Genomic DNA, 23,382 nt, shown 5'->3' on the forward strand with positions numbered 1-23,382 from the left:
GGATATGGTGTGGCATTTTTTTTAGTGTTGCCCCCCCCCATAAATTCCTCGAACTTCCTCCGAACTTATCCGCAGAACTTCTCCCACCAAGAACTTTTCGCGCTAAGGTTTTTTCGCGCAAAGGATTTTTCGCGCAAAAGGACCCTGTAGCAAAATCCTGTCTCTGCAAAATCCTGTCTCTGGAAAATCCTGTCTCTGAAAACCCTGCCTCTGGAAACTCAGCCTCTGGAATCAGCCTCTGAAACAGCCCCGAAACAACCCCGAACCAACCTACCTGCAATGCAAGACTTATATAGGACTACTGCGGAGAAATACTTACTCCTTGGCAAGCAAGGGGAAATCAGTGCTAAGGCCTTAGTATTGCACTTGGAGTGAGAAGTTTTACCATTGTCCTATCACAACTGTCTCTCCCTCCAACACCTCACCCCAGTATCTCCTTCCCCTCCATGTGTTCCAATGAATATCCCCCTGATTCAACTGATGTCTCCAACCCAGAAGTTGAGGGGAAAATTCTGGCTGGTATGCTGTTGTCTCAAAACCAGGGAATGGTGTTTTGCGGAGCGGCCGTTTCTGCAGGGGCAGTGACGCATCAGTGGGCAGTAGTTGAATTCGCCTGGCTACCCCTCCACTCCCTGGAAGAATCCCTCCCCTCAAATCCTGTCTCGCCTTGCATAGGCAACCTCTCTTCTGCTCGTGGCCTGGTCGGAGACACATGTCTAGTGAGGCATGGCAAATTTAGAGCAATTATTCTGCGGGTATTTAGCTGGTAATGTTTCCTTTGGGATCATGAATTACTATCATTGTTTTCTGTAATACTTGTGATTTTGAATACTCTACTTTTGAATAGATATCGAACGATAATAACTCGTAAATTGTTTTTTGGAATATTTGTCTTGTGAGCTGATTTTCTTGTTTGTGGAGTCTTTCCCTGATCCAGCTTGTGACCGACGGTTGGAGTATTTCCCTTGTCTGGACTTACGTGAAAAATCAACTAGATTTACGACGTAACGTCACAATGGATTGAGTGGACGCATTCCATGTGAGCCAGGTTAACAAACAAGAGGACCCAAAAGATGCATGGGCAGCTGTTAAAATTATCATACTGTACTCATACAGCAATACCTCTTTTAGAGTGGGTTCTCTGTGATCAAAGACATGTTTGTTGAGAACCTACTCATTGCTCTAAGATGGCTTTGGGATGGAATTTTTCAGGCGGGAGGTGGGTCGTCTGTGGAAGTTGATCCAGAGCTAATCAGGTATACACATGGAAAAAATATCTAGTACTGAGATTAACTTCAGAAACTTTAACTAAAATGGCAAAGACAAGAAGATAACGGAGAGAAGAAGAGAGAAGGAAGAAAATGAACTGAAGAAGTTAAAGACAGAGATTCAAGCCCTGAAAGGAAAGCAAGAAGTTGCATAGAAAAAAATTAAGCAGATGAAGAAATGGAAACCTTTGCTTTTTTTGGTACAATTATTGGGTGTTTCCTGATACATGCTATTTCAATTTCTAGTCATTTAGTGTTCAACAGTAATATTTTCATGCTAAGTTGCTTAGTTTGATATTATTTTTGTTTCGTCATACAAATTAGAGTTTCAGTTGATATGTTTATTTATTTTTCTGTCCCCACTGTGTCATTTTTTGTTAATTCTTGTTAGGCATTTTTAAAATAAAAATTTAAATCTATTATGAGGTAAAATGTGTTGACTTCTCCCATTTATTCAAATTTTATTTTGCTGCACTTTCGGTACAAACTGAAATCCTTTAATATCCAATTTCTCTAGATATTATGGATGAAACTGCCCGGGATAACTTAGGGAAATTATGCAGAAAAATTTCGCTGTCAAAATATTTATAGAAGGTTACGAAATTTGTTTAACTGTGAATAGTTTACATTTTACGAGGTGAATCATGAAGTTATTAATTTTAATAATGTCATATGAACTCTGATCACTATTCAAGTTCTCACACTGATATCCCCAAGTAATTTAAACTTATCAAAATTAAAATGGTATAATGGGCAAGACAAGTTGAGTTTTATTCTAGAATAGAGATAGAGGTAGATTGTTGCCAATGTTGTTCATTGATGAATACTAAGTTGTCTTCACTTAAACTGCATTGGTTAGTGATATGGGCTGTGACTGAAAATGAGTTTTATGTCATAAGGGATTCTCATTTTTAAGTGTGATTATTTAAATTTTTGGTAAATATCTTCCTTCAGCTTCTTTCAGTTCATCATCCTTTTGGAGTCTAAATATTTCTTGAACACTTGCCACCTGAAAAAAAGTTTGTCAATAGTTTTTTATTTAATTTGTAATGCTATGATTATCCTCTTTTTCCAAGGAATTCGAGGATAGTTATAATTTTATATGAGTGTAAATTAATTAATTAATTAAGTAAACAATGCTTATCACTCATGTTAAGTATGTATTTTTTGCTTAGTTTGCATTAGACATTCTGCTTTAGGTTTATCATATCTAAAGTTCATTAGGGGATCAGGTTAATTATGCAATAATTTTCAATTTCATAGTTTTGTCAGCTGAAATGACTTTTCTTACCTCTTTTTCAATACTTTTCAAACTTTGTTCCTTAGCAATCATTGCACTTGTTTTCTTCATTGCCACTACAGATGCTCGTAGATTATGGTTTGCCCATATTACAGCAGAGATGCCTATATCCCGAAATAGGCTTGTGGGAGTAGTGTAGTATTTGGTTGGCACTATAATCACTGGAGCCTGTTGAAAGAATTCATTTAATTTTACTCAATGAAAAAATATTTAAATGATCTAGTAATTGACGTGGACTAAGGTAGAAATTTTTCAAGTAAAGCAGCATATCATTTCTCATCTAAAGGTGAAAGCTTGAAAAGCACTGCTTGAAGTGGAAAGAAAGCTAAAAAGTTATTCAGGTCCAAATATCCCTATGTAGCCTTGAAGCAGTGAGTATCTGGTTAAACTGATTGGTTTCTGTTTATTATCCTGCCGTATGTCACTGCCTCATATGCATATCATCCATTGTCAAATATCCTAGCTCATTTTTATGAAATGAAAATTTGAACCTCACTTATGAATTTATCCTGAAAACAGTTAATGAAATCATGCACCTAGTCTTTCCCCATCTTTTTTCCAAGTTAGATATTGTTCATGAGCAAAATTCTTTGCATCAGATTCTAGAGATGACATTTGCATGTGCTTTTTATGTACTGTGAGCCTTAAAAGGAGATGTATAGTTATTCCTTGACATACAAGCAAGATGCATTCGGAGACATTGTTTGTCTGTTGAATTTGTATTTACTGTATGTGTCTGAATATAGTCCCCCCTTGTTTTCCAAAAATGCCCGTGGTAAAAGAAAGGGGGGGACAATATTCAAATGCATTTTTTTAACTTTTCCCGAAACTGAAGCCTCAAAATTAGTGGGGGGGACTATATTCGGAGAAATATGGTACTTCAAAAAAGTATCGAAAAGTGTAGTTATCCTGCAGTATTCAGCACAGCATTATAATTTAGCATCAGCTCAACTATTGTCTCAGACCGATCAATTTTGAAACGTAGGCTTTCACAGCGAGATTCATTGGTGTCAATGGCTTTAGGGAGCAGTTGCGTATTGTGCTTTGTCACACAAGCTTTCATGGCCATTGCAGGTCGCATCATCAGGCAATGAATAAGAAATTGGAAAAAGGTCAATTAACATACTCATTAACCCTCCTCAATCCACGGGAGTAGTGGGGAGAAGGGTGATGCTGGTGTTAGAAGAACTCTCAGCCCAGTCCTCGAGTGGCGAAAGGTAGTGGATTGCATGGATTGTGAGTACATATATTAATTGACAACCTTTTTCCAATTTCTTATTCATCGCCTGATGATGCGACCTGCAATGGCCACAAAAGCTTGTATGACAAAGCACAATATGCAGCTACTCCTGAAAGCCGTTAACACCAATCAAACTGCATGTGCGATGTGGCGACTACACAACAGTTAAATTGATACTTTAAATGAATGATTACTGAAATATTCACTGAATGTTAATGGTTATTATGATGATGACTTTATTTCTGTTAGTTAGCAAGTAGCAAAGAAATCATGAAAAAAAATGATACATAAAGATATCAAACAGCATTGTTTAAGTAGCAAAAAATAAAGACAGAAGGACTCAGTTAAAAATAGAAAAAGTTCAAGTAAGACTGCAGTCTCACTTTGATGCTGTGGATTCAGAAATGTAGTACATATATAATAGGCTTTTTTCTTGAAGGAAATACTGTACACAGTTTTTGAGCACTGGTAAAGGAAGTAGTGATTTAATATAAAGTGTTAATTTGTTATAGATTATTGAGGCTCTATGATGAGGACTATGTATAGAAAGGAAAGCAGAGTCTTGGTGTAGGTGAATGTTAGTACTATTTAATGTGTGGTAAGGGTACACATCATGGTGAGAGGAGAATATGTGGGGGTTTTGTTTGATAAATAAGGCACATTTAAGTATAGAAGGGGATGGCAGTGTGAGAATGGTATGATTCTTGAATGAAAGTCTGCCAGGGGTGCAAAGGGGTAGGTGAAGTATATGCCTTAATGGGCTGCTTTTAGAGAGAAAAAATGTTGTGGAAAACGTTGACATTTTCCCAGAAAAAGATCCAGTATGAAATGGGAGATTGGATTTTTGAATGAAAAAGGAGTTTCAGGGTGTACAGAGCGACAATTGGAGCTAGTTTTCTGATTAGGAAAATTCCAAGGGTAATAGTTTTCATGGTGTACTGCATGTGGTCAGACCAGTGCAGGTTTTCATTGATTACTAGACCAAGAAACTTGGCAGAATGTGATCTGATGAGGATTTTATCTTTTAAACGATGTAAGAAACTGGAGGTGGGAGGGTACTTTTTGTGGTGGAACTACAGGTGAAGAGATTTATGAGAATTTATGTTGAGCCCATTTGTTTGGCACCAATTGCTCATATCTTAGATGGAGGTTCGAGAAATATCCTCAAGCTCAGCTGAATTTTTTTACCCCCAGAATTTTTTATTGAAGTATCATCAGCATAGAGAAGTAGCTTCCCAAATAAAATTGAATTTGTAAGGTCATTTATCATTATTATACAGAGCATAGGTCCACATATTTAGCCTTGGGAGATACCTTGGCATACTTGAAGTGGCTTGGATAGAGTTTATGTTAGAGTGAGTGTCTGATTGGTAGCTATATTTTACTTGCTGCTGCCGGTTGGATAGGTAAGATTTTATCCAAAGCACAAGGGCATTGCCCTTAACTTCTAGCCTTGAAAGTTTGGAGAATGGTATCTTATGATTGATACTATGAAAGTCCTTACTGAGATCATAAAAGATCTCTGGCATAGCAGCATTATGACGGTTTTTTGCAATGATTGTGTTTGTGTTCAGCATATCTCTCAAGAAGTGAAGATCAGATGTTACATCTCTAAATACTCTGTTTCATGCACTCAAGCCACAGAAGTATTTTCATTCTTAAAGAAATAATCATGTACTACTTTTATTCTATCGCTAATTTCATAATACAGTGGAACCTCGTTAAAGCGAGTACGGGATATAGCGACACCCCCGCTATTACGAGATATAGCCGATGCACCGTCAATTGACCCTATAATAAGCGTGTTAAAAAATTCGTTTTTACGAGACCCTTTCGGTGTTGGCTCTCGCCATAGCGAGGGTTTCACCGCTGGAAGACTTTCATGAAGATTCCTTAACCTCTGTAATTGCTAGCGATCTGTTGGAAATGAAGTTAAAGTAGTGCTCAGTCTCAAATTAATGTGGTAAACTGTCGTTTGATAAATATAATGATTGACGAAACAATGCTTTGCATGATTTTTATTCAGTGCGGCGCTTATAAATTTTTTGAATAGTTAGTCGTTATTTGAGTAAGGAAATTTAGTGATGCAAAAAAACATCGCCTTTCGTCTGGATTTATGCTTACGTTTATCGAATAGATGTTTATCTGTCGCCGCACCGCTCCTGTTCCTGTATATCTGATCGCAACAGGTATATTGGCTATTATTTGTTCCACCTCCGGTAAAGCGACAATTCGCCATAGCGAGTGTTTATTAGTGCACCGTGGGGTGTCGTTATATCGAGGTTTCACTGTATCACACAGAGCAGGCCAATCCCTTAGTGTCGAATCTTAGTTTGTGAATTTTATCCCATTTGGCAATCAATGATGATATTTCTGGTTTTGGGACACAGTTGGAAGTATACACAGATAGCTCTCTGTTTATAAAATATGGACTTGTGCAGTGAAACAGTGATGCTTTAAACACCCAAGGAAAATGCTGTAACTATGGATGACATGGCTAACATTTGTCGCTGCAAAGAAGTCACTTGCATGTTTGGCCCGAAGTGCAAGTTCCTCCACGCTTAACATTGGCAGTGAAAGAGTTCCATCATATTTTACCTTACACTATTGAATTTAGTGAAAAAAAGCTAGGGATATGAGGTGGACTCTATGGAAATGACACCTTATGGGTTATTAATGGTCAGAGAAAAGTCTGGGAATCTTGTCCATGGTGTAAAGGAGAATTTATGTTATGATGTGTGAATCAAAAACCTCCATGCTGTTAGCTTGCATCTTTGAAATGTGGAGTTAATATAAATTAGTCTTTGGAAATACATCGATATGATAAAAAATTATATTTATTCATTACTGTAGAAAAAATAGGTCATAACAGCATGAGTCGCTTAGATTGCTAAGAAAAATTGAGTATATTTTTAGAAGAATTTAGTATTTTTTCTTCAAAATTTCTATATAATGATCAAGAGAAGAGTGTGAAAAAGTCAGGAGAAATAGATAAGGACTTCGAATTTGGGAATTTTGTTGTAACCTTGAATGTACCATGACTTATTTTCTTATAAAGAACCCTCAGCTCTACAGCTGATGAACTTGTGTTATTTTCATTGGGTGAAGGAGGATATCAAATCCTTTCCTAGTTTGTGTCAAATTACCCACCTTTCCTCCCCACTCTCTCATGAAGGCCTCAATTTCAGAGGAATCTGTTTTCTTGCTGTGAACAAGTATTGCATCTGCTCCAGCTTTGTGATATGCTTCTGCCCTCAGCAAAGCTTCTTCTAATCCTCTTCCAGCTATGAAGGCCTCCAGTCTGGCCACAACACAGAAATCTTCATCTCTTTGATAGTCTTTGCATGCCTAAAGAGAGGAAGACTATGTTTTCATAAACATCATATTAATGATAGCTTTTTCAGTCTATGTAGTATTCCATATACTCCTCGATTTGTGGAAAGGAGAAGGATATTGTAGCTATGGTCTTCAATATTTTTTTTATGTGAGAGAAAAATTGAACCATTGAATCTGGATTGGCTAGGAAAACTGGATTGGCTATTGGCCATCAAAATGAGAGAATTTTTTTTGGTAGTATTTGTTGTCAACTAAATTTGGAAATAATTCAATGTTATTCTTCTTATAATTAGTGATAATATAGACATTAGGTGTTGGATGTTGTGACATGAGAATCTCTACTGATGTGTAGTTTTCAGGACTCCTTGAAGAGAATATAGTCTAGGCTTAGGAACTGAAATGTTCTTTGTTGCTTTTTCAATGTTGCAGTAAGACATTTATTTAAAAGAGATAATTTATCGCATTATTCTCTAACAGTGGAAATTAATGTTGACTTATAAAATCATTTCAGGCTTCACTTGGTGGAAGTTAAATATATCCATGATAAAAACTACAAATGGTAATTTGCACACTTTAATACAAAACTCAACTACCGACCATGCATTCAACATACCTATTATGTCATTTTCTAGGTCTAGATTAGGTGTTGACCTAGAAAATGACATTATATGTTAAAACCATGGTCGTTGGTTGAGTTTTGTATTACTGTGTGGAAATTACCATATTTAGTTTTTATCATGGATAATGTTAACTTACTCACTGTACTCTATGATAGATTTTTGTAGTAGATGCTTTTTTACCTTGTTTTAAATAATGGTCATCCTATTTTGTATAATCATCACATGAGTGTATATAAACACACTCAGTTTTATAGTGGATACTAATATTCATTGATGACTTCCGAGATGAAAATCACCCATGCTGTTTTATGATGTGATCTCACCTAATCTTACCTTAATCTTCATTGCAAATTCTTCTACATCTGCTAAAGGTTGCTTTCTGCCATCTAACAGGGAGTTAGTTTTTGGGAAGCATTTATCTTCCATACAGCAACCTAAGTGATAAAATAATTTATGTACTTAGTTAATGTAATATATTCTTGGTTGTAAAGATTCATCCACTAGAGTTCAGTGGTGAATGCCTGTAGGTATCTCTCACTTCCAGAAGTTTACCTGCAATGCCACGCTCTTCTAATTTTCTAACAAGTCTTCTAGCATTGTTAAAGTTTCCATAGCCTGTGTCAGCATCAAGTAGAATGGGGATGTTGGAGGCATCTGCCATGAACTCAACCACTTCTAGAACCTATATCAAATGCATGAACATGATATGAGTGTCATTTTGTTTATATCTCAAAATATAGTCGAGTGCCTACCAAGAATTTCTTCGTTGATTTATATTTTTTTGCTTTTGAAATGAGTGAAAATTGATAGCTCAGCGCAACCTTACCTGTGTCCATGATGCTTCATTACTATCTCTTACTCCAAGTTGAGCAGATATGCTCAACCCACTGGCCCAGATACCATGGAAACCTTAAATTGTTTTTTAATTTTCCATTAGAAAATCATCGATCTATTTTTAAGTCTAGAAGTATTAGGTTAGTATAACTTATAACATGATTTAATCTGTAGTATCGTTACTGAGAATATTTTCCATTTAAATTACTTGTGTATACCTGCCTCTCATTAATCATCATTTTTCATATTGGGGGTGATTATGTGCTAAATCTTGATTTTTCTCTGCCAAAATTCTGTACATACATATTTTTGGCATATTGATTGTATTCTAGTTAAAGAAAATTGCCATTTTCTGATATCAGGGTGGCCAGCCCTCTTAAAAACCTGGAATGTGAAAATGACATTGAATTGCATTTTGTCTGTAAAATCATGGATTGTTGAGGAAATTGAAAGAAAAATCTGAAAGTAATAATATTTTCTGTTAAAGTGAAATGTCAATTTTTCCTCAGCCTCTTAATAAAGGTAAATCTTCACTATGTGAATATGCCATTCCCAACATTCCATTTAGTATGTTAAAATTAATTTTTATATCATAATTTTCTTTGTTTAGTTTGAGGTCAGCATTGCTATGTGCATTGTTGTCTTTAGGCTAAGCTGATTAGCAAGAACTGGTGGAAACCGCTGTTATAAATCTTAAGCGTTGTAGTTAGATTTTAGCTAGAAGTTAGTAAGTGCAATGATCTGTGTGGTTTTTGTCTGTAAAATGATATTCTCTTAGTTCTTTCATTGAGGGATAATAATCTTTGAAATCATGAAACACTTAAGTCCGTGGTTATATGGAATTAATATATGTCATCTGAATGGGTTTCTGAGTTTGTAAAATGAATTTCTGTTCACAAAATATTGCTGGTGCTACAAAGAAAATATTAAATACTGTTGACTCTTGTTAATATAAATAACATTATTACGAAGTTCTCATTATTACAAAGCAAATCGTTGGTCCCAACGAAAAGGCCTATCTATAGTAAAAGAAACGATTTTATGAAATTATGAACCTCGGTCCCGGCAGTTACAAAATGAACTTTATTACAAAGTTCTATGCAATAACAACGGCAATTAGGTGGATATTCACTACGCTAAGTTTTATTAATCGCGTCACGTATGAGTTCTTCTCGTGTTACTGTGCCCAAGAGCGTCAATTATGGTTCTTTATTCAGTTTACACGAAACATCATACATATAATAAGCTTCATTCCTGTGGAGTCATGGTGACCAACTCATTGCAGCTCGTAAATTTGATGTACAATTAGTCCTCATCCAACGCACATTCGATTTATGAATTTTCAGAGATAACAGTATTCAAAAATTTCAAATTTCGAATTTGGCGCCTTTCGATTTGGCCGATGCTATGCGTTGTGGCATATAGGAACTCTCACTGTGGGCAGAATCAGAACAAAGTGTCATTGAATCCGTTGTGAATTTAGGAACTGTTCAGCATGTAGCCCGTGCTTCGTCACCGTGGGGAGCTATTTTTTCAGATGTGACACGGGGAGCTATTTTTCGGGATGCGTCGCATGCCCAGCTAGACGTTCGTCACAACCGTGAGGTAGCGCATAAGTGTAATGCAGTGTTGCATTCTGCAGGATAACCATACTCCTCAATTCCTTGCATACAATCAGGCCAGCGAGAGTTGTCCGATGACGCACAATAGGAGGGGTGGTTAACCCAGCGCCAGCATGGTTTACAGCCAATCGCTGTCCCCCAAACGCACCTCACACCCTGGCCTAGTCATGCAACGTTGTCACATAGATAAGGAGTGCCGAAAGGAGCCTGATGCACTAAAACAAGCCCTTTCTTTGAATCGCCTAAGCAAAATAAAAAATGATTGTTCCTCTGGGTCCTTCATGCTCATTGTCCGTTCCGGCTCCTTTCTTCATGGAACCCTTTGTAGGCATTTCCCTATCCTCCCGGCAATTTTGCCCCCTACCTCAACCTAGACCATTCTGTTTGTCATCTGACAACACTTGGTGGCCAGACTGTTGGTTAATCAACTTAGGAACAAGGTCTTGGAAGGCATCTAGTTCGTATATCGGACTTAATGTATTCGGGAAGATATCAACCCTCGATTGCGTCATGCAATATTCTTCTGTTTAGAAACTGAAACAAATTTCCCTCTTTATATATATTTTCACGTAATTTAATATCGTTTGTTATACTGTTTTTTTTTCAACAATTCCTAAAAGAAACGATCACATGAACTTCATTATTACGAACCTCCAGATTTTCGGTCCCGTAAACTTTGATAACGAGAGTCGACTGTATTTCAGCTGGAGAATGTCTTCTCAATATCAGTAATCATAGACTGTTTGTGATTTTTTTAAAGACCATTTGTGTGAGCTAACCTCAAAAGAACTTTACATTTTTAGCTTAGATTGACATTGATTAACAAAGATTATACCTGCTTCCTCCACTATCCGTGCACTCAATCCTGAATGTGCCTCCATTAAAAATGCTAAGTTTTGTTCTTGCAGCATTTTCTTAAGCATGGTTGTCTTTTGAATCCTCCCGCCTGTCTTTCCTGAGTGGTTATCATGTGCATGTCTTGCTGAAATTTTGCTCACTAGGCCAAAATTTGTTATAACTTCATTTAAATGTTGTGCAGCTACTCCAAGTAAATCATATTTTCCTGAAATATAGTGTTAACAATCACTCTTTAGCATCCTCAGTATTATGTTATCAATTATTATTCGTATTTATTGATTACTTCAAAATGGACATTAAACCTCGGCTTACTATAAACCTTACCTTGAATTCTGCTAGGAGTCCAGAAAAGACTAATTGAGCGGGAACACTGTTGCATGCTTGCCTGAAATTTTAGTTTTGTTATACTTCAGAATACTTCAACCCTCGCACATCGTACGAAATGGAATTATAGTATCAATAATCCAAAACCAAAGTTATTATTGAAATGATACTAAAATAGCTATCAGCTGGAAAGCTTGTCCATCATCATCTTTATAATAAAAATGAATTGCCCTGCATTAATCTCCCTAAAATTCGAGAATGGACCGATTTTGCTAATTTTGATTTTTAAATATTTTTGGGCTTTCAGGGAAGGCTTAAACGATGAGAATATTATTCCACAGGGCCCCTGGAATTGGCCCTGACTCATTTCCGTCAGAAAAACACGTAAAGTTCCTTATTACATATTGCCTTTTTTCTTTAGCATATTTAAATTAGTGATCATTGTCGCATGTAGTTGAAACGTATACCATTGGAAAGAAAAATAAATACACATTCTTATACTTGCAATTAATTATCGGTTTCCGCATGATTGACAGTGACTTCTGAAAAAAAATAATTCATAAAAATGCTGAAATTTGAGAATATTTGGCTTTCTCTCCCCTTGACAACCGTCAGTATTGTTAATGAAGTTTGACATCTCTTTCTAAGTTTATTCACAAAATATATCCTTTGATTTTGTCGTTGAAAAGTTCATTCGTCATAATTTATTTACAAATTTAGTGCATGAAAATATTTTTCACTTACTTAAGGCCAATTTTGTTATCAACCGTTTATTGTTTATGTTAAGACAGTCATTCATTTATCCAGTTTGAGATAGCAACACTGTTTACGGCTAAGTTTGTGAGAACTTTCTTTTTTTTACTATTTACAATGGTAAGGAGAAGAATATCTAACTCAGGCTGTAGAATTCAATCAAATGTGCAACAAGCTGCCCCTACGTGCTAACCATACTGATGACCAGTGTGAGACGTAATGATAGCACTGATATTGGTACAGCAGAATTGTCTTCTAGATCAACTAAAAGTGAAGTGGGTGGGCGTTTGTGCAAGTTTGATGACATCAAACACAATAACAGCAAGTGCAACACAACCGAATTGTACGATTCTGCAAATGCAGGGCTTCAGTAATCCTCAAATGGGTATCATTCAACTACGATCCGGGAGTAGATTATTGAGTCGACAAATCAGTAGCGATTGGGGAAATAGAAATCATTTGTCAATATTGTAAGGCATCAAAATACAGTGGTGAATCTACTGAATTATGCTGTGATGGTGGAAAAGTAAGATTGTCACAATTGGCACCACCACCAAATACATTAAAGTCATAAGTTCCTTGGATAGGAAATGATTCTAAACACTTCTTGGCCTACATTAAAAAACAGTTGTTTTCAAATGACTTCCTCATCTTTGTATATTTAAAAACTGAAAAAAATGGAAAAAAATATAATTAATCAGAAAGCATTAAATTGATGAACTGTATTGTAACTGTGCTGTATCTAATGTAAGTGAAGATATTATATTCATTTGAATTGCAAGGAAGTTTTATTTAATAACCGCATTGTGATAGGCCACAGGCGGTACTGACCAAAAAAAATGTAGGTAGGTGACTTATTTGTTGACATAATTATCTGTTGCTCAACGATTTGATAATCCGTGATGTGGTTGAAAGAAGGGACATCAAATGTTTGGACATCCACAAATATTTTATAACCAAAAGTAGCCAAGTCGGTTAAGCCGTTTTAGTTTTGGCAAGAAGAATTAACTGTAATTGACTTTGGTATTTTTAGATAGATACGAAGGTGATGCGAAGTTCACCGGGTCATCTAGTCTAATATATAAAATTCTCGTGTCACAGTTTTTTTTAGCCTAACTCCTCCGAAACGGCTTGACCGATTTGTATGAAATTTTGTGTGTATATTCAGTAGGTCTGAGAATAGGATGTAAACTATTTTTCATTATTCCCTAGGGCCCATGAGGCCCTGGCTTTGGCCCTAAATCATTTCCATAAGAAATGCATGTAAAGTATGTTATTAATGCCTACCGACCTTATTCTTTTGCATATTTAAATTCGTAATAATGGTCACATTTAGTTAAACCATTGGAAAGAAAAAGAAATGTGCATTCTTATTCTTGCAATCGATTTTCGTTTTCCATGTACGATGAAATTTGAAAAACAATACATTAAAATGCTGAAATTATAGCATTTATACTGTCCCCTTGATGACTGCTATCAGTATTGTTTATGTAGTTTGACATCTTTTATATCGATACAGTTTGCGATACCAGCGAAGCTTTGAATTATCGACCTGAGTTTTTAAACTCCTTGGATTTGCCAGGAATGCCATCGCACTGTTTACAACTCAAGGTTGGATCTCCAGTTATTTTGCTTCGTAAATTGAACCCACCACGGCTGTGCAGTGGCACGTGAATTGTCATTAATAAATTGGTGAAAAATGTTGTCGAACGTTTTGAATGGAAAGTTCCAAGGAGAACATGTATTACTACCACGAATCCCTATTATTCCGACATTGCCAATTGAATTGAAACAGGTTAAATTTCTAATTAGATTGGCATTTGCAATGGCAGTCAATAAGTCTCATGGCCATACGATATCTTTTTGTGGCTTAGATTTGAGTACACCAGGTTTTTCACATGGGCAATTATACGTGGCATTTCTCTTATTTAAATTTTCATAATTTGTGATAGAGATGTAACTTGAAAGTTATTGATTATTATATTAAAAGTGCAATGAATTAAAAAAATGTTGGTGTTTTTTTAATTTTTAGGTTGTCATCGTTCACAACTCACCATTCCTCTTTCAGCTATATAGCTCATTCCCACTCACTTACAATAAGGTTGCTATTTTTTATTTTACTACCAAAATATTAATTAGAAATAATTTCTATGGCAAAACGACCTTTGCCGGGTCAGCTAGTAAATAATATATAGTAGTAATGGGGACATCAAGACATGAAATTCAGTGAGAGAGCTAGTAAGGACAGGGATTATTTTAGTGAGACTAATGCAGAGTTTGGTGTTTAGAACTTTCGTATGCTGGAAAGTAGCTAAGTTGCAGTTTTCTATCATGATTTCGATGATTAGTTTGCTTATAATTCCACTATTTTTAAGATTAAAATTTTGTGCTTATCATTTTGCATTGTTATTTCCTTGCTGTGGTATCTATATTTGAATGTAGTCCATTTTAATCTGGTTTTTTCTTAGCATTCTGTCAGGGGTCGTATACTTAACGTTTGAATTTTTCAAATTCAATGATTAAGCTTTACTTTTTATTTTTATCTTGAAATTATAAAAATAAATTGTTACTTCCAGTGGTGCAATGAAAAAACCTGCAGAAGAACAGGAAAATGTGGTACCAAACAGAAATGATGCCCAAACCTCAAAGTTGCCAACCTCATAGGTAAGTTGTTTTCACTGTCTATTAGTTCATTGTGCAATAATTATATAGAACATGTTTTAAGTGTACTGCTAGTCACCATAGTCACCTCAGGCTCAGAATACTACACTTACATGGATTTTATATTCTTGGCTTTCTGTGTTTAAGGTCTTGTTCTCTTGTTTTTGGAACAGTTTTTAAGGTAGTCAATTTCTATCTCCTTCAATGTATTTACTTGCTATCACAGGCTAATAAACTATTTGGTCACATTGCTGAATATGCCCACGTTTTGTAATTGGCACCTCCCTCTTTTTATCCCATTGAACATTGTTGAAATTTTACCAGTATGTTTATGGAAAAATGTGTCATAGCCCCTCTTGTTTAGGGTTAAACTTATAGTCAACATTTATGTATATGTTGTGTAGGAAATGATAAAATGATGCAATTGAAGTTAAAATTGTTATATATAAGTGATCTTATGAAATAGCACTTCAAAGCCTTGTTTGCCATCCAGGACATGCACTAATTTGTGCAGGAAATCATCATTTATCTCAGAATTTTTATGCATCATTGAGAAAAGTGAGTGCAAGATCCACTATTTATAATTTGCTAATGCATAAGGAGTAAACACAAGTGGGAATGTCTACTTTCCAAGTCCATGGTAGGAATCAGTATTCTGACTTGTTAAAAATTGTGGCCTTCATCTTAAGTTATTGACGAGTGTCTCAAACTGTTTGATTTGGAATTGCTCGTCTCAGAGGTTTCCAAAGGTTTTTTTATGTTAGTAGTTAAAATTACAATTATGAACTAGGTATTGGTTTACCTATGATCATTAATGTTGATTAATGAAAAAACCTTATTGTTTATCATTATTTTTATTTGCCCTGAATGAGAGGTTAACAGTTTCTGGCTTGGTCGAACTATTCCTGATTTGATTTTCATCTAGGTGTTCCAATCGGATGTAATGCACATCCAAACTCGTTCATATCCCAATGCTAAATTTGGAGTGGGCTCTTTCGTTTACATGTGTCACTTTCTGTATTGTGGAAAGAAAATTTTGAATTCCATGCAGGGAATGCGTTAAAATATTCTCTTGGCTTGTTTTCATTCGCCCATAATTTTTTTCTGCTCTCTTTACGTTATAATGGTCACGGAAAATTTCTCACAAATACATAATTTTTGTCTGAAAATTTTGAAATAATTTCTTTTCCATAATCTTGTGTCAGCAGTGTTGCATATGAAAATGAAGGTAGCCGTTTTAAGGTTATTTTAGGGTCTACATGCTGGCAGAGAATTTTAGCGTGCTTAGTCTGTTCACGAAAATATTAACCTTCAGGAACCACCGCCGTTCTGAATACAATTACTTAAATGATCATCGTTCGTTTCCTTGTGCAGAACAAACCACTCTCGGCGAAAAAATCCTATTCTTGCGTTCCAAAAATGGAAATAATGTGGAAAGTTGTGCGTTGTCTCCGCGCAATAATTTTTGCTGTTGAAAATCTCAGTCAGCGTAAAATGTCCGCAGGTAAGTAAAGTAAAAAAAGTAACCTATTTTTTCGCTCAAATGCCGGAGTATCTCTGAAACTTGACTTCACGGCACAATTAATTGGTCGTATTTGCATTCAGCGTGTCAAATTGCTCCGGACACCATTTATTCCATTTGTAAACTTATGCTATTAGTTGCGTCGCTGCTGGATGATTACCCATTGTTTCCAATAAATATTATCGAAATTACCTTTGATGGTGGAAAGTCGTCAAAATTTTCCCGGTGTCGGCCAACCTACCTCGCGCTGCTTGTAGTGAGGTCTTCTTCTCTCTTTCGTGATCTTGAAATGTAGAACGCTGGACTGAGACAAATCTGAGGTTATCAATTCCCATAGCGGGGTTATCGGTAGACTAAGCATTTTCGGTGAGTATTTCATAACGTTTATAGGGAAGTTATTCAAGAGCACGGCGTATAGTGGGGGATGCTTTAAACAAGGATGTGACTCGGTGCCAAGTATCACGTTTTACTTAAGAACCTTTGCAGCTTAGTGCCGAAACTGCCGAAAATCTCCGTATCGTTTCCGTAAATTTTCTCCTTAGGAGTAGGTAATGGGATTCCTTTCGGGTTAGCGTGGTAATGGGAATGGTGTGGTGGGTAGCGATTAACTTCATATGTTATATGATAAACATTATATGCATCACTTGTTTTCGCTGATTCAACTAATTCCCGAATAATATATTGTCGTTGAGTGGTTTGCATAAATATGTCATAAGTTTCACGTAATATAATTCCGGCTGTATGAAATGCGTACAGAAACTTTTAGATTTTTATCTCGAATAAAAAGTTCTCTATGCCGCCGTTATTAAAATCCATGACTATATCACTTGATTCCGTAACTCGAGAATAGTTAAACAGCGTTACACATCTCCGGTAAATTTTCTTCCTAGGAGCACGGAATGATTCCTTTCGGATTAGTTCTGAAGGCGCCAATTTATCCGTATAAGTGTCAGCCATAAGCGTGGTAATGGGGATGGTGTGGTGGCTATTTTAATCCCGTTGCTTGCGTAGATATTTCAGACGCATCTCGAGGATTGTTTATGGCCAGGTATATGAGGCCAGGGGATTTGAACTTGGTTCGGTAAAGTCAGGGAATCTCAATAATGCTGTCGGGGAAACTTAAATTCGTGACAAGCGAATCAAAAGAATCGTGGTGCTGTCGGCAGGTTGAGGGCTGAAGTCTATATGTAAGTGGAGAGTTTGAATGGAAAGCCCTTAAATTGATGTAGGGGAACCCGGGGCGCAACGGGAAACGCGATTTTTTTAAGTGCGATAAAAGGTGCTGCGCAAGCGGCAATAACTATATCTAGTCCAGATTGGTGTTGCTTATAAGACGTCCTTTTTCCCTCGCCGGAAACTATTGCTGGCACCGTCCTTCAGACAATTAGAACCCCGGCCGCTAAAAGCGATTATTACGCTTCTCTTTTCTTTTAATTGAATGATAGGTGTGACCACTTTAAGTGACGGAAAAAGCGATGGAAAAATGGTGGAATGGCCTTTTGGTTCAGAAAATGATGGTTCCAGCGATCACTCTGTTGGTCCCTGAAAACCAATCGCTTGAGATATTGAGAATCGCTGAGAGACCGGGCCCGCATACTATTTCCTTCGTACCGCCCCTCACTTTGCACCCAATCTCTCCACCTGTTCCTTGCAACCGATCCCTGCTCCTTAGGCCGTAGCGAGGGACGATGGTCTGGTGATTAAAGCCACCCCCAAAATACTGGAGAAATCGGGTCTGTAAGTGATCCTACTCGAAATAAATCCCTCCGACTGACAGTGCCAACCTGCTTGTTCCACAGCCAGGTTGACTCTGCTGCGCTGCAGGTGGTTGCCTTGTCGCCTATCGCTGTGGCGCTGTTGCTGGTCATAGTGTTGACCTGTAGCTGGTTGCTTGAATTTTGAAAAGGAGAATCACTGCAGTGGGGAGACAGGAATTAATTGTGGCTTGCCACTTCTTGTCTACCGTTCTGTGGGCAAGCTTTTGGTCCGTTTTTGCAAGTTTTTTTTGCCCGAAACTTTACGTAATGTCGAGTGATAGCGCAGGGACCAAGACTAAAATGTGCGGGCAGAGATTCTGCATCGAACGCTAACTATGCGTTGTATTTTCGTAAGCTTGCATCGTCTCATGCGAGCACAAATTCACTCGTCTCACGACGTGCACCCACGGACGAGAATTTTTTTCTATATTCAAATCCACCGGACTACTTTTACTCCAGCCACGAAAAATCGTCCTGCCGCTGTGATGTGGGGACGTCCGTCGCCCAAACGTCGCTCTATCATCCAAAATTCACTAACTCTTGGTTAACCATGTGGTATTCCATTATAAGTTTTTCCTGGATATAATAAGTTTGTATTCATTGAAACCCGGGTCGCGCTCTTCTATAAAAAGCTGTATAAGTAATTGTGTATGTCCAGGAAAAACTTAAGCTCTATCATCCGTCTGCGGATTGCATTTTATTTTCGCATTCAATGCGAGCGGACCACTTCGATCCAATCCACGAATTCACTTCCTGCCGCTCTCGACACTCGCCATTGCAAGTGCGAGGCAAGAGGACACGAAGTTCACGTTCGACGCAGACAGACTGAAACACTTCAAACTTAATATGTGTAGAAATTATCTCTACCAGCACCCGAAATAGTTATCTTGCTTTAGCCTTGCCTTCTCTCACTCCTTTACCATGAATCTAAGCCCTAATTTTTTGTGAGAATAGGTTTCAGATTTGTTTCTTTCGCCATCGCCTCGCACATGTTTTCATCGTCTTCTCAATGCACCTCCGCCCACCTTTTTCTCTTTCTGTGGCTGTGGAAACCGAGGCTTCTCAGGTTCGTTGACTCTCAGTAAGAGAACTCTTGAGTTATTTTATTGTATGCTTTTATTTTAGCATTATCTCAAGTAACGGAAAAACGAACGAATAGCCTACGCATCGGAATTTCGCGCTCGGAAATTCATTTACGAAAAATAACCGCGGAGATCTTGTTGGGAGAAGGGTGATAAGGGAAAAGAGATCGGCGATGGGTCTTAAATAGACCCAGGTCCCATTAAGGACCACTATTTAGGCTAACTGGGTTGTCACAGCTCAGGGAAAAGTCAGGGAAACTCGTCTATGGAGCAAGGTAAATTTTAATATTTAGGTTCCATTAGTATCCACTGCTTACTCCTCGAATATTACAAAAGATGTTCCTCGAGGGGGCCTCTAAATGTGTTGTCACCCTCTGTGCTTTTAAGTGGGCTTACACCTGCGTCGCTGACGGACAAACTAATCCGAGTTTCACGAGGAAATAAGGTGTAATTAGGGGTGTAAACCGAAATTTATGTACATGATGATGTGATCTATCAAATTCATAACTTTCCCTTGCTATTCCTCGCAATAGCGAACATTTTACTGCAAAATATTGAAAAAAAAGTGGATCGCATTGCCCTCATCATCGCGACGCGGACATTTTTGAAAACAGATTAAAATGCGACCGAAATGGCTACAGAAATCAGCCTTCTATTGGATTGAATAGGGCCTACTCTATGGAGTCCCTTTGACTTTCACTAACTGGGTTGGCCCAGTTCAGGGAAAAGTCAGGGGACCTCTCCATGGCGCAAGGTAAAGTCTATGTCCTGACGCGCGAATTTAAAGAACTGCCGCGCTGTCGGCTGGCTGATGGCAATTTTGACTCGGAAATTTTGAGTGGTGAATTTGGTTTGCGAAATACACTGGTTTGATACGGAATCATTTTACTCGTTATTTTAGGAAAATTAAGGTTCCAATTACATCGCTTTGTATGGCATTAATTGTTTTACTTAACACCATATTCCGGAGGCAATTTCTTCTGCTCCAAACTCAGCATAGTCATTTCTCTCGTAAAAAATTTGATCGAAATGCGAGCTACGCAATAGTTGCCTTTTTGTATATTTTCATTCTAAATAAATGCATTTTGAAGAGAATTTTAGGGAAAAATATTTTGAAATATTTTGTATTTTATTGGCTCTCTCTTCAATAAGCATAAAGTCGTCGTAATCTAATAGAGAGTGAAAAAATCAGGGAATATGTAGGTGTTAGTTGTAGCAATCTTATAGAATTTGAATTTGGGAATCATGTCGCAACCATGATTAGGAATGCGATTGATCACGTTAACGTTACCTCCTAAGTGATGAGAACTCCCACGTTGTTCTAGTAACGAAACGCTATTTTCCGCTTCGAGGCCTCTTTCGTAAACCACAGCACACGCCTTCCCATCTCCTGCATATTCATCTTCCTCTGTCTCTCTCTTTTCCCAGTGTGTCACACTCAATACCCAAAGCAGTGTCTTATGTCGGCCGAAAAGTAAAAAAATGTGCAATGATGTACTTTTTCGGTACGAATCGATTCGTCTGGTCGGCAATAGAATGCGCATGATTTGATATGTGTTTATAGGAATGAAGGAGAGTGAAGAGGGTAAGGTAGAGAGAAAAAAGAACGAAGAAGTGCTAGGTATGGAGGGTGAGGAGACTTCCGAGTAGATTTGGAGAGAGATGGATCGAGCGCAAGGGTATGCTAAAAAAGGTTGTGTACAAAGGAAGTAAGATCTGATGCTTTCCCAGCGTATGCTGGTAGTGAAGGCTGCTCGGGTGCTCCACCGGGTAGTCTCCTCCATGGCTGCCGACGTTTCGGGGTACGAGTCGTACTCCATCATCAGGGCTGAATGTCGTGGCTCAAAAAGTGTTCGTTCGTGTATATCTTTCAAATTTTGCTTGGTGGTAGGAAATGGACCCTCATGAGGTGTATTGTTTTTGCAGCTGTCAACACTCAATACTTTTCTAGATATTATTATTATTATAGTATTCTACCGATTAAGGTAGGTTTCCATGGAGTAATAAAGAAGTGATCTGGAAGCCTCCCTTTCCTTCCATCACTGCCTTCTTCAATTCACTGTAAGGCCTACTCCCTTTCAATCTATCTAAAAATCCTATTCTTTTCCTTCCCCTCCCTCGTTTCCCTGACATTCTACCCTCTAACACCATTTTCAACATCCCCTCCCCGCTAAGCACTCCCTCCATCCATACCTTCTGTCTCCTCCGTATCTCATCTAAAAGCTGCCTCACCTCACCCACCATGCCCAACACTTCGTCGTTCCTTTTCCTCTCCGTCCATCTCACCCTCTCCATTCTTCTCCATATCCACGTCTGGAATGCCTCCTATCTTCTCTCGTGTTCTTTCCTCAGTGTCCACGTTTCCGCACCGTAGAGAGCTACACTCCAAATCAAACTCTTCACTAACCTTTTCTTTAAACTCTTACATAACGATCCTCTCAGAAGCTCCTTCCATATCATGAACACCTCCTTTGCTAGTGCAATTCGCTTCCTGATGTCTTTGCTACTGTGTCCGTCTTCCTCTAATGTGCTGCCCAAATAGTTAAACTGCTCTACCTGTTCAAGTTTTTCCCCACCTACTTTTATCTTGAGTCTCACATTCCTCGCTCGCGATACTTTACAAAACCGCATTACCTTAGTTCGTGATAGTAGCGACGGAAATTATAAGGAAAACACCTAAACCCCCTTGCACACACGCCGATTTTTGATGGCCGGTAAAATATCGGCCGTCCACATTCCAATAGTGAACTATGGGGGGGCGTGAGGGCTTGCACACTAGCCGACCACGCACTGGCCCCAAATGCCGGTTAGCAGCCAACCATTGCCAGCGTGGATCACCGGCGCGGCGTCGGCACAACAACCAAGCAAGTGATAGTTTCACCGGTAAAAATCGGGCGTGTGTGCAAGGAGCCGCTTCTCCGGTAAAATATCGGCCTGTATTTTACCGGGCGTCTAAAATCGGTTTGTGTGCTTAAATGTTTGCAACACACATAACTCCAATGCACCGTCAGTGCTCTTCATCCTAGCAACGGAGTACAATGGACTATTGTTGCGCCGCTGGTTGCATACATATAGGTGTTTTCCTTAATTTTCCGTCATGGACGTACCCAGAATCAAAACTGGCGGGGGGGGTGGGGGGGGGACAAGCTGTGGTCGTTCAAGTTGTAACTTTTTTGCGCAGAAAAGGTTAATGAAATCAAAATTTTAAGGAAATTATGACAATAATTTATTTGTTTTTATAATTATTTGCTTGAAAAAAATATTTTTATTTTAGTTCTATGTCTAATACTTAAATCATTTTTTTTTTTCTTAAAAAAAAATTTATTCATAAATTTTGCTTTGAAGTAAATGTATTTTCTCTTCTGGGGGGGAGGGGCAGTTGCCCCCCCTGTCCCCTGCTGGGTACGCCCATGTTTTCCGTTGCTAATATCTCGAAAAGTATTGAGCGCTGGTAGGTGAAACGAAAACTACACCTCATGGGGATCCTTTTTCTATCAACTAGCAAAATTTGAACGAGATGTGGTGGTGAAACTTGAGAGACTTCCCTTGTCACTAACATAATTTTAAGATAAACATGTAAAGATACGACTTATCAGCGATACCATTCGATGGTCGTGAGTTGTTGTGGAACATTCGCATTAAAGTTACTCGGAGAGTTATCTCGGTTAATTATGTTTTCATGTATTTCAACTTATTTCGTGGAATTTTCTGAATTTAATTTGGTTGTTAAACCTATTCACTTAAAAAAAAACATTGAAACTAAATTACGTCAATTTAGCGAACGTGTCACGTAATCTGCTTGATCATCAAGTCCTAGAGTATTAATGGCCCCACCCGTAGAGTTAATTTACAATGTAGCTTATTTGAGGCTAAATTTGCGTTCTTGGGTGTGAAGATGTACTGAGAAGTGAGTACGCATTTAAAGGAAACAAATATACTTCAATGACCGTCAAGTAATTTTATGTGAACACGCTTTTGGTGTATAAAAATTTATTTACATATTATACTTCATAGTTATGTACAATTAGTCAAAAATATGTTTATAAATATTGGGTGAAATGTTTACCTTTACATTTCCGCATTCGGATTGAAATTAAAAAAAAAAACAACATTTTAGGAAAATGAGAAAAAGCGGAATAATTTTGATCTATACAATACTTAAGTGAACGAGCACGCACTAGAAATCTAGTGGTGTTTTACAGTGA

General features: G+C 37.7%; 2 protein-coding genes across 3 annotated transcripts in view; one reads left to right on the top strand and one right to left on the bottom strand.

The window, feature by feature from the left end:
- LOC124163467 (lymphokine-activated killer T-cell-originated protein kinase) overlaps positions 1-23,382 on the top strand; it is a 53,520-nt gene that overhangs the window by 14,800 nt on the left and 15,338 nt on the right. For both annotated transcript variants that reach the window (XM_046540402.1, XM_046540393.1), the window contains one exon: positions 14,732-14,819. In XM_046540402.1, the coding sequence (XP_046396358.1) occupies positions 14,732-14,819 (88 nt within the window). The remainder of the gene's footprint in view (positions 1-14,731; positions 14,820-23,382) is intronic.
- On the bottom strand, positions 1,688-16,631 carry LOC124163496 (phosphoenolpyruvate phosphomutase-like). Its single transcript, XM_046540445.1, has 9 exons — positions 16,531-16,631; positions 11,403-11,463; positions 11,056-11,283; positions 8,591-8,673; positions 8,317-8,446; positions 8,098-8,198; positions 6,959-7,156; positions 2,560-2,736; positions 1,688-2,277 (listed from the first exon to the last, which is right to left on the bottom strand). The coding sequence occupies exons 2-9, from the start codon at positions 11,455-11,457 to the stop codon at positions 2,194-2,196; spliced, it is 1,056 nt and encodes a 351-aa protein (XP_046396401.1). The 5' UTR covers positions 11,458-11,463; positions 16,531-16,631; the 3' UTR covers positions 1,688-2,193.

Source organism: Ischnura elegans, chromosome 1 (assembly GCF_921293095.1).
Source record: "Ischnura elegans chromosome 1, ioIscEleg1.1, whole genome shotgun sequence".
Taxonomy (NCBI): domain Eukaryota; kingdom Metazoa; phylum Arthropoda; class Insecta; order Odonata; family Coenagrionidae; genus Ischnura; species Ischnura elegans.